This window comes from Jaculus jaculus, chromosome 18, assembly GCF_020740685.1.
Source record: "Jaculus jaculus isolate mJacJac1 chromosome 18, mJacJac1.mat.Y.cur, whole genome shotgun sequence".
In the NCBI taxonomy this organism is placed as follows: Eukaryota; Metazoa; Chordata; class Mammalia; order Rodentia; family Dipodidae; genus Jaculus; species Jaculus jaculus.
Genome location: NC_059119.1, coordinates 12,225,773 through 12,237,960, shown reverse-complemented (window position 1 = coordinate 12,237,960; position 12,188 = coordinate 12,225,773). Strand labels below are relative to the sequence as shown.

The 12,188-nt window shown below is 47.5% G+C and overlaps 1 protein-coding gene across 3 annotated transcripts in view; it reads right to left on the bottom strand.

Annotated features, from left to right (window-relative positions):
• Positions 1–11,960, bottom strand: part of Sgpl1 (sphingosine-1-phosphate lyase 1) — a 61,853-nt gene extending 49,893 nt beyond the window's left edge. The window contains exons 1-2 of one of the 3 annotated variants that reach the window (XM_045137556.1): positions 11,783–11,960; positions 4,640–4,706 (exon numbers count right to left, since the gene is read on the bottom strand). In XM_045137556.1, coding sequence (XP_044993491.1) covers positions 4,640–4,666 — 27 coding nt within the window. In that variant the 5' untranslated portion in view covers positions 4,667–4,706; positions 11,783–11,960. Of the gene's footprint in view, positions 1–4,639; positions 4,707–4,905; positions 5,090–5,340; positions 5,429–11,782 lie in introns of those variants that run through there. The other 2 variants (XM_045137554.1, XM_045137555.1) reach the window with 2 other exon arrangements.
• Positions 11,961–12,188: the final 228 nt, after the last annotated feature.

Here is a 12,188-nt window from a genome sequence, read left to right as displayed (position 1 = left end):
TGTACTGAATTCTAGGTCAGCCTGAGCTAGAGTGAAACCCTACCTCAAAATATATATATATAATTGCAGAAATTTTGGGCTGGGGAGATGGCTCAGCTGTTAAAGACACTTGTTCTGCAAGCCTGACACCCAAGTTTGATCCCCAGCACCCACAGAAAGCTGGACTCAAAGTGGCACATGGGTCTGTAATCCCAATGTGCCTACAGCAGTCAGAGTCCCAAAGCTCACAGGCCAGTTAGGCTGGTCTTTCCAGAAGCAAAATGACAATAACATGAGAGGTGAAGTGGAAAGAAAGGACCAATACCCTGAGGTTGTCCCCTGACCTGCGTGCGCGCGCACACACACACACATACACACACGCACGCATGCACACTTTTTTTTTTCAACTACGAGAACTTACAACTTGCAGAGTATTAACACTCCATGGGATGGAGAAGAATAAGGATAAAAAGACTGGTTGCTGTAGTAGTTTGAAAGAAAAGGGTCCCGAGCCTCCTGGGTTAGTGATAAATCCTCGTACTTGATCAGCTGGCTCACTCACACTACTTCCGTCCTCTGCCACTGTGACAAGACGCAATGCTCAGCTGTCTGCTCTGCCACGCTTTCCCCACCATGGTGACATGTCCCCTGAAGAATGTCAGCTGAAATAAGCCTTTTCCTCCCAGAAGCTGCTTCTGGTCAAGGGTTCTGTCCCAGTAAGGAGAAGGTAACTGCCATAGTTGCCCAAGTAGAGAAAGGCTACTCCAAAACTGCCACACTTGTGCGTCCCCGGAAGCATCACAACCCTGTAGAGGAGTACACTCACTACACTCACCTGATATGCCAATAACAGCAGATGGAACAAGGCAGGTAAGTCGCCCGAGTCAAGAGCAGAGACACGCAGAGAGCAGGACCACAGTGAGGGATGCCCGCTCAATCAGGACCACAGTGAGGGATGCCCGCTCAGGCAGGACCACAGTGAGGGATGCCCACTCAGGCAGGACCACAGTGAGGGATGCCCGCTCAATCAGGACCACAGTTAGGGAGGCCCGCTCAAGCTCCCTGGTCTGGATTCAAACTTTGCTTATAACAAATAACTTTATGATGCCCTTCAAAGGTCATATTATCCCCTAAAGACAGATTTTTAAATCTCAATACCCTAGCTACAATATAAAGGAAAATTTTTTCTTTTTTCTTCTTTTTTTGGTTTTTCAAGGTAGGGTCTCGCTCTAGCCCAGGCAGACCTGGAATTAACTACGTACTCTCAGGGTGGCCTTGAACTCACGGCTATATAGCTTCCTCCAGAGTGCTGGATTTAAAGGCATGCACTACCACACCCGGCTAAAAAGAAAGATTTTCTAATAAGACACATATCATTCTAGAAGACATGAATCCTGTTGTCCCTGTTTCCGTATTTCCAAGTTGCCATAATTCCATGTCTTAGAGGGCAGAACAATGCTACCCTTCCTGCTCCTCTCTATCAGTCATGACAGTTAACAACCTCTGTACCCAGCCAGGGCCCACAGGCCCCAAGGCAGTGCCACAAAGGTAAGAGGAAAGGATCAGGAGAGGCCACACCACATAAAGCACACCAGGTTAAAACAGGGCTACACAACTTCACTTTGTGCTACTCACTGGAAATCTAGTTCTTCATCTATTAAAGGAAGGTGCGGGCTTATTTTCCAAAGGGAGTTTCATAAAATTTAATCAACACAAGGAACACCTTTTTCTGCACCTAACATTAATACACTTGATTTTAGCTGTAAGAGCTATGAGTCCAGAATCCACCTTACATTATTTCCTATTTCCTAGCTTTTACCTATCTTATTCTGCTAAAAGGAAGAAGGACCACACATGCATTTATCACACACTCCAAAGATCCACATGCACTGTAAGAAACTGTACCATATTTATTATTATTATCTTTATTTTGATTTTTCATGGTTGGTTCTCGCTGTAGCCCAGGCTGACCTTGAATTCACTATGTAGTCCCAGGATGCCTTCAAACTCAAGAGATCCTCTTACCTCTGCCTCCCAAGTGCTGGGATTAAAGGCATTAAAGGGTCCAGGCCTGCCTCTACCATACAACTATTAAGATTGGTTTTAAACTGAGCCCATTGGGCTAGGTAACTACAAGCTCAAGGGTAGCCTGGACAACTTAGTCAGACCTTGTCTCAAATCAAAAAGTAAAAACATAGCTACAGATGATTGGGCTTCTGCGTGAGAATGAAAATACTTAGTAGCAGAGGCCAGGAAGTTAAATAGGAGACATAAAGGGAAGAGAAAAGGAGGGAGGAGGGTACTTAATAGGTTGATATTGTATATATGTAAGTACAATGATTGTGATGGGGAGGTAATATGATGGAGAATGGAATTTCAAAGGGGGAAGTGGGGGGGAGGGAGGGAATTACCATGGGATTTTTTTAATAATCATGGAAAATGCTAACAAAAATTTAAAAGAAATAAAAAAAATTTTAAAAAGTAAAAACAGTCCAGGTGGGGTGGCATACCACATTTGTTTAGTTTCCAGTATTTCTAACATAATACTGTTGTCATAAAAATTCAAATTAATAAGGCTATTTAGTACCTACTGAAAAATCCATGAAATTTGGGGCAAGAATCTGTTTTAGGTGAATTTTTCATTAGGCTTTGAGGCTAAACCAAGGATGATTGCTCTGCCTCTTACACAGAACCTAAAATCTTCCTGTCCTCCACCTCAAATTTGAGGGGATCAAAAGGCAGTGCACTCCTCCTTCCTTACCCTCCTGCCGGGCCTGGCCACCACAGGAAGTCAGCAGGGGTTGTAAGAAAAACCTCACTCCTAGGTTTTACCAATTTCTGAGTGAAAAAACAACCCTCACAGATAGAGGGATAAAAATGACAGATAGGGCACAAGGAGGTTATCAGACTCAAGAGAAGTGACTTATTGAACTAAAACTAAACCCACATAGTTTTCTTGTTTTTGTTTTCTGCAGCAGGGTCTCACTCTAGCTCAGGCTGACCTGGAATTCACAATGTAGTCTCAGAGTGGCCTTGAACTCATGGTGATCTTCCTACCTCTGCCTCCCATGAGCTGGGATTAAAGGCATGTGCCACCATACCCGGCTCCCACATAGTTTTTCTGTATTGCTATTTGAAAGCTACAGGTTCAGGACTCACAAATGTTCCCAGAATAAAACGACATATTGGTAAATGTGCACTGGGCAATGCTATGACCCCTGCTCCATTTGAAGGAAAGGAAAGGAAAAAGGAAAAAACAAGACTGGGGAGATGGCTTAGTGTAATGGTGCTTTCTTGCAAAGCCTGTTGGCCCAGGTTCAGTTCCCCAGCCACCCACATGATGCTTGATGGGCATGCAAATACACATACATATACACATGCAAACACACACACACACACACACACGCATGCAAATAAGTTAATAATTGTGTAAAGCACATTAAGATGTCAGCAGAAAACCAAGTATGAGGGACTAGAGATAGATGGCTCAGCGGCCAAGGCACTTGCCTGCAAAGTCTAATGACCCAGATTCAATTTCCCAGGACCCACGTAAAGCCAGATGCTCCAAGTGGCACATGCATCTGGAGTTAATTTGTAGCAGCTGAAGTCCCTGGTGCGCCCATTCTCTGTCTGTCTCCTCTCTAACACTCTCTGCTTGCAAATAAATTTAAGAGAAAAAAGAAAAATGAAAGCCCAGTATGGAATAAACAGCACTCAGGAGGCCGAGGCAGGACTGCCCTGAGTTCAATGCCAGCCGGGGGTAGAGAGCTCAAAATACAGCAGACCTTGATCAACTGTAATAGGTTTCAAAAGCGCTTGTCTAGCTCTTGGGAGCCTGAGGCAAGAGAATGGCACGTTTAAGGCCATAAGGGGCTCATGGTGGCCAGCCTAGGCTACTTAGGGAGACTTATCAAAAAGAAAGTGGGTGTGGTGGTCATGTCTACAATCTCAGCACTCAGGCGCCTAAGGCAGGAGGATTTTTGAGAATTTGAGCACAATCTGGGCTGCAGAGCAAAAGCCTGTCTCAAAAAAAAAAATTGTTTTTAATGTTAAAAGGCCAAACAAAACAACAACAATAACAAAAGGGCACACACCAGTGCCCAGGCAGGAAGACTGCCAGCTGACCAGCTGGTTTGCCTTAGCAGCTCATGGCCAGCTAGAACCAGACAGCGGGACCCTGTTTCAAAAGCGAGAGGGCTAAGAAGACCAGCCTGAGGTTCAATTCCCCAGTACCCACAAGACCCAAACTTGGTGACACAAAATGTCTAGCATTCTTTTGTAGAGATTAGAGACAGAGAGACAGAGAGAGAGAGAGAGACACCCTGGCACGACCATACACATACATATATATGTACACACAATTTTAAAAGAGCAAACAAAAAAAAATTCCTTTAGTAATATGCAAAGAGATTAAAACTCCCAGCAATAATTCTGGTAGCTAGATTTTTCTGAAGTTAAGATTTTCCCAGAATTTCTAACATCTTCTTATACCGTATTCATGTGTTTATCTTTTTTTTTTTTTTTTAAGCGATGGAAATGTTCAGCTACTAAAACCAAACATCAGATTTGAAATCGCCATTGGATCGGATCCTTTGGACGAAAAGTAAAAGTTAGGAGACAAGAGTCCTCTGAGGAGGTGGATGATGGGGGAAGGACTCACCAGCATCACAAGGTCGGTACTGGGCATCTTCCTCTTCCGATGGCCCCTCGGTGCCCCTTGGCAAAATCTGGAAAGGGGAAACAGGTCTGATTACTTCTAAATCCTTTAAATAGTTTGTTTATTTATTTATTTATTTAAGAGAGAAAGAGATGGGGCAGATAAGACAGAATGGGCGCGCCAGGGCCTCCAAGCCACTGCAAAGGAACTCCCGATGCCTGCACCGCCCTTTGTGCATCGGGTGTTCGGTGGGTCCTGAGGAATCGAACCTGGCTCCTTTGCTTCTAAACCTCTGCAAGTGTGTCTGGACGCTCCTCCTCGCTTCTCCAGAGCAGCCCAAGACCGCACGTCGGGGAAAGGTCCTTGGGAAGCCCCAGATTTCTCTCCACCGTCCACCGCAGTCCCAGACATCGATCCACCCATCCCCTCGAAGGGCTTCTCCCCGGCAGAGCCAGGAGGGAACACGCGCCCGCCGCCCTGGCCCGGCTGGTACCCAGCATCCCACCACCTCCCTCCCCGCCCTCGGGTAGGACCATCCCTTTAACAGACCCCGCGCTCGCGTCGGAGGACCAGGAAGCCCGGCGGCCCAGAGCCGCCCCAGCGCGAGTCCGCCGGGCCCCGGCCGCCCGCCCGCCCGCCCGCCTCACGCTCACCCGGGCCCGCCGGCCTGCCCGCCCGCCCGCCCGCCGGCGCTCTCCCCTCACCCGCCGCCGCCGCAGCAGCTCCTCCCGCCTCTCTCCCCAGCGCGCGACTCTCCGGCCACCGCCGAGATTGGAGTTCGGCCCCCGCCGGCCCGCCCCTCCCGGAAATGGCCTCCGAGAGAAGGCCCGCCTCCTCCTCCTGGAGCCGCCCCCCCCGGCGTGCGCGGCCCCGCAGCCACCGGCCGCGCGCACGTCTCGACGCCAGGCCCAACCCTCTTCGGTACGCTCACCCCACGACGCGTGCGCGCCGCCTGCTGGCAGGGCAGGGATGATTCTCTGCCCACGCGGGAGAGGTTTTCAAGAAGTCTGGCCGGAGCCACTGTCTGCCCCTGCTCGTTCTTTTCTTCTCTTTCAGGCTACCTTTTTCTTTTTAATTCATTTTTATTGTTTATTTAATTTTTTTGAGGTAGGGCCTTGAACTCACAGCCATCCTCCTACCTCTGCCTCTGGAGTACTGGGATCAAAGGTGTGTGCCACCACACCCCGTCAGGCTAACTTTTATTTATGTATTTTTTCTTAAGTTTTTTTTTTTTTACATTTCTTATTTTTATTTATTGATTTATTTGAGAGAGTGAAAGAGATAAGTGTGCCGGGGCCTCCAGCCACTGCAAACAAACTCCAGATGCATGTGCCACCTTGTGCGTCTGCCTCACATGGGTCTTGGGGAATGGAACCAAGGTCCTTTGGCTTTGCAAGCAAGTCCCTTAACCACTAAGCCATCTCTCCAGCCCTCTTTTCTAAATTTTTTAATTTATTTATTTATTTTTGGTTTTTCGAGGTAGGGCCTCACTCTACTTCAGGCTGACCTGGAATTAACTGTGTAGTCTCAGGGTGGCCTCAAACTCACAGCAATCCTCCTACCTCTGCCTCCAGAGTTCTGGGACTAAAGGCTTGTGCCATCATGCCCGGTTCTAATTTTTTTAATTTTTTTAAACATCAGGGCCTCCAGCCACTGCAAACAAACTCCAGATGGATGTGCCACCTTGTGCATCTGGCTTTACATGGGTCCTGGTGAATTGAACACCAGTCCTTGGGTTTTGAAGGCAAGCCCCTTAACTGCTGAGCCATCTCTCTGGCCCCTTATATATTTATCTTTATTGTGAGACAGGAGCTTACTAAATTATCCAGGCTGGCCTTGAACTCACTTTGCAAGCCAAGCAAGCCTTGAACTAGCAATCCTCAGTCTCCCAAGTAGCTAGGATCACATCCTTGCACCAACAGGTTTAAATATTTTATAAATCAATAATAATATTTGTAAGCAGAGAATGGGGGAGCAGGAAGAGAGAGAGGGAGGGAATGGGTACACCAGGGCCTTTTGCCACTGCAAAGGAACTCCAGATGCATGTGCCATTTTGTGCATCTGGCTTACATGGGTACTGGGGAATCAAACCCCGGACCATCAGGCTTTGCAATCAAGCACCTCAAACCACTGAACCATCTCTCCAGACCCTTGTTTTGTTTATAAGACTGTGTCTCTCATGTTGTCCAAGCTCAGCTCAACTGTGTAGCTGAGGATGACTTTGAACACGCTACCCTCCTGCCCCTCCTAAGTGCTGAAATTACAGGTGGGGACCACCACTTCCTGCATTTGTGGGGTTTTTTTGGTTTTTTTTGTTTTTTGGGTTTTTTTTGTTTTGAGACAGGCTCTCACTGTATAGCCCTAGCTGGCCTCATCAAACTTGCAGCAATCCACCTCCCTCAGTCTCCAGAGCACTGAGTTATAGGTGTAAAGCTTTTTTTTTTTTTTTTTAAATAAGATAGCTTGAGCTGGGGGTGTGGATGCTCGTACCTGTGATCCCAGCACTTGAGAGAGGCTGAGCAAAACTACTGCTGCAAGTTTGAGGCCAGCCTATAACATATGTGAGTTCCAGAATGAACATCACATATATATATTTCAAGACAATTTTCAGGACACAGTTGGTCACTTTGAGCCTCAGAATGACCCTGTAGACACACTGAACTAAATCACCTAACCTGAGTCTCTAAAGGAAGGCTTTGTGGTTATAATGGGGGACTATTGCAGCCAATGTCTCATTGCTGGCAGAAAGTATCTGACCAAGAGCAGCTGGGGAGGAAGGGTTTATTTTGGCTTACAGACTTGAGGGGAAGCTTCAGGATAGCAGGGGAAATGTGGCATGAGCAGAGGGTGGACATCACCTCCTGGGCAACATCAGGTGGACAACAGCAGCAGTATGCCAAACACTGGCAGAAGAAAGCTGGTTTTAACACCCATAAGCCTGCCCCAACAATAAATTACCTCCTGGACACTCCAGTTCCCATTAACCAAGAATTCAGAATGCATTAAGTTTGTGGGGGATACCTGAATTAAACCACCACAGGGACTAAGTCCCTTGTCTCTCTCCTAACTTTATAGATACTTGATTTTGCCATCAAGGGAAATGGTGCCTGAAGAAAACAACATGGAAACTCGGTTAATGGAAACACCACTCCCTTCCTTCACTCCCACAAGAAAATATCAAATAGGAAGCTGGACAGATGGCTTAGCAGCTAAGGAGTTTGCTTGAAAAGCCAAAGGACCTCTGTTCTATTCCCCAGGACCCACATAAGCCAGATGCATAAGGTGGCGCATGCGTCCGGAGTTCGTTTGCAGTGGCTGGAGTTCCCCGCATGTGACCATTTTCTCTCTCCCTCTCTCTCTCTCTCTCTCTTTTTCTCTCTGCTTCTTTCTCTCACACTCCCTCAAATAAATAAATTTTAAAAAAGGAAATAGCAAATAAAGGACAGATATAAGGTGCTAAGAAAAAAACGTTATTTTCAGGAACATTGTTGGGAATTGTCTAAAATTTAGATGAAAGGCCCTTCAGGGTCACAAAGTCTCCTAAATTGCTAGGTGAAAAAGCTAACTTTTGTTTTGTTTTGTTTTTCAAGGTAGGGTCTCACTCTAGACCAGGCTGATCTGGAACTCACTATGTAGTCTCAGGGTAGCCTCGAAATCATGGTGATCCTCCTACCTCTGCCTCCCAAGTGCTGGGATTAAAGGCGTGCACCACCATGCCTGGCTTTTCATGACTTATTCTTTTGTTTGTTTGTTGTGTGGGGGGGGTTGGTTTTTTTTTTTTTTTTGAGGTAGAGTCTCCCTTTAGCCCAGGCTGACCTGGAATTTACTATGTAGTCTCAGAGTGGCCTCAAACTCATAGAACGCCTTCTATCTCTGCCTCCAGAGAGCTGGGATTAAAGGTGTGAGCCACCACACCTGGCATGACTTATTCTTAATTATGTGGAAACAGAAAGCAGCATCGTTATATGATTTTTTCAGTAGGGTTTTAAATTTTAATTTAATTTTATTTATTTGCCTCAGAGAGAGAAGAACAGGTGTGCCAGGACCTCTTGCTGCTTCAAATGTACTCCAGATGCATGTGTCACTTTGTGCATTTGGCTTTACTTGGGTAATGGGGTATCAAACCTGGCCCTTCAGACTTTGCAAGCAAACACCTCAGTAGGTTATTTTATTTTTTTAATGTTTTATTTGTTCATTTATTAGACAGAGAGAATGAGACAGGTAGAGAGAATCAGTGCACCAGGGCCTCTAAGCACTGCGAATAAAATCCAGATGTATGCGCCACCTTGTGCATCTGGCTTAGTAGGGTACTGGGGAATTGAACCTGCCTCCTTAGGCTTTCCGGGCAAGCACGTCAACTGCGAAGCCATCACTCCAGCCCCATCAGTAGGGTTTTTTAAAATTATTATTATTAACAACACTTAGATAGAATCTTGAGATCTTCCAACAGAAGTGGCACTAATAAAGATACCCAATTCCATTCCTTTACAAAATGATAATATGCAAATTAGAGTGTCATGGTGATTACGCTCCTTATTGTCACCTGGTATAGTTAGAATAAAGTCCTGCATTATCGCAGCCACCCTCCTCTTTTTCCTTCTATCAGTGCTTCTCAGTTTCCTGGCCAGAGGACGTCAGCCAGGTTCTCTAGAGCCTTCCTCACTGCTCATCCCATCAGAAATCCCAGGCATCTGCCGCCACCTACCACCCAGACCCCCCGAGCCGGACACTGACACCCTCATATCTCGCGCCTCTTTGCTGCTGCTCCTCAGCGGGCATTCTCAGTGTTGCGTGGTCAGAAAATGTTCAGGGAGGGGTTCTGCCAGCGCCCACTCATCAGGAGTTGCATCTGGTATGCCCTCCCCACTCCTCGCCCCCTGCCCCTGTTTTATTTCTTCTTTACATCATAAGAACGGCCCCTCTAATCCCAGCACTTGGGAGGCCAAGGTAGGAGGACAGCCATGAGTTTGAGGCCACCCTGAGACTACAGAATAGATTCCAGGATAGCCCGGGCTAGAGCGAGACCCCTCAAAAAGAGCAAAAGAAGGGCTAGAGAGATGGCTTAGTGGTTAAGGCGCTTGCCTGTGAAGCCTAAGGACCCATGTTTGACTCTCCAGATTCCACATAAGCCAGTACACAAAGGTGAGGCAAATGCAAGGTCACATGTGCCCACTAAGTGGTGCACGCATCTGGAGTTCTATTGCAGTGGCCGAGGCCCTGGCATGCCAATTCTCTCTCTCTCTAAAAAATAAAATAAGGGGCTGGAGAGATGGCTTAGCAGTTAAGGCATTTGCCTGCAAAGTCAAAGGACCTCAGTTCAATTCTCCGGGACCCACCTAAGCCAGATGCAGAAGGTGGCACATGCTTCTGGAGTTCATTTGCAGTGGCTGGAGGCCCTGGTGTGCCTATTCTCTCTCTGCCTCTCTCTCTCTCTCTCTCTCTCAAATAAATAAAGAAAAATAAATTAAATAAAGCAAAAGAAAAAAGCTGGAAAGGCACAGCCCCCATCTCCTCAGATGCCACCTCCGATCCTTTAAACTAGAATCCATGTATCCCGATGATTGGAGCACAGTGTCTGATTTCCCTGCATCTTGATTTAAGAATCTGATTCTTCCCAGAAACAGGGCCCAAGCCAGCCCTACTGACTGATCCCTCCTTTGCCAAGAACTGGACATCTGTACGTACAGACTTTATGGACGCCCTAGCTTGCTGAGTGGCTTGTCCCTACTCCCCTGCCCGCAACTGACAAACAAGGTAACGATCTCCCAAAGTCACACAGCAAGGTGGGGTGACACAGGGGTGGGAGGCAGAGTCTTCAGACTTCAGGGGAGTCTGCGGGGACAGCAGTGTTAGAAGTTGGAGGGGCCTTCGGCTGTTTGATTAATCCCAGAGAATACATATGGAGAAACTCGGGCCTAGAGTGGAATACAGCTGCTGGCGGGTCCCAGCAGAGCCCAGACTATGTAACACGGGTATGGATTTGTACCCTCGCAGTTCCCGAGGCTGAGAGAGAGAGAAACTGGGCTTTCGCTTCTCTAGACCACAGTCCTTTAGTCTGTCTGCAGAATAACATGAGAACTTCGCCTAGTGGGAGGCAGAGGGAAGGCTGCCTAGAGCTCCCATAACCAAATTATAGTTTCTTCATGACATCAAAATAAAAGAGAGACTGATTGAGATGGAGAGGGGATATGATGGAGGATGAAATTTCAAAAGGGAAAGTAGGGGGGGTGAGGGAGGGTATTACCATGGGATACTTTTTATAATCATGGAAAATGTTAATAAAAATTGAGACAAAAAAAAAACAAATTATAGTTTCCAAAAGCATTTTGGGCACCACCTAGGAGCTTGATAAAAATGCAAGTTTTAAGACAGGCGTGGTGGCACACACCTTTAATCCCAGCATTCGGGAGGCAGAGGGAGGAGGACCGCAGTGAGTTCGAGGCCACCTTGAGAATACACAGTGAATTCCAGGTCAGCCTGGACCAGAGTGAGACCCTACTTCTAAAAGCAAAAAAAAAAAAAAAAAAAAAAAAAAAAGCAGGGTTTTGGACACCCCCCTCCCCCACTGCTGGCAAATCCAGACCTCTTGAATCAGAACCTACATTTTAACAAGGTCCCCAAGTGACATGTGTGTATAATGACAAATCCCTGGACACTGTGCTTGCAGAGAAAGCATAATGTTCTTATTTTAACATGTGTTTGTTTGCAGTAGTTTCAGAAGGTCACTGAGGAAACTGTGGTGTGTGAGGGGGAATCTGGGGCCCCTTTGGTGTTTTCTAAGGTGAACAGAAAGCGAGGAGCTGAAATTCCTGCCGAAGCAAAGGGGGGGGTGGGGGATGGGAGAAGACGCTCTGGGCATAGTCCCCTTCAGGCCGATTCTTCAATGTAGGCTGGGAGGCTCTCACTGCAGCGTCGGCCTCTACCCATTGTGGAAAAACACAGTAGCAAATCTGGTTCTTACAATGGCAGCCACCCGTGGCCAAGTTTGTGACACTCCCTTCATACATTGGCACACACGCGCGCGCGCACACACACACACACACACATGCACATGCACACCCTAAAGTGCAGGCCTTCCCTGCCCGTGCCTCCACTCCTACTGCGGACACTCCTTGCTCAGCTAGGGACCATCTTTGGGTAGCTTACCTCAGGACAGGGAAGGGAGAAGATCTGAGGAGAGCTGTGGCCTCTGAATCCCCGTCGGAAAGGAACGGCCCAGGCGAGAGTCACCTACAGGAAACCAACAAAGAGCATACAAAGCCCAGAATGTCCAGGCAGGGGCAGGAGGCCAGCAGACAGCTCCAGCAGCAGGCTGAGTGGGTCACAACAGGACTGAAGGCCAGCTGGACAGACTTGGGAGCACCCACAACAGGGAAGCAAAACACCCGGGCATTACGGGCATTGCCACATTGTGGCACGTTGCCAGCAAGTGGGAGTGAGTCAGTGCTCGGCCATGACTTGAGTGGCCCCCAGCTTCCTCAGCACAGGTACCAGGTACCAATTCCCAAAGCCGCTGTGGCCAAACCCTTAGAGACCCGAGACTTACTTCCCA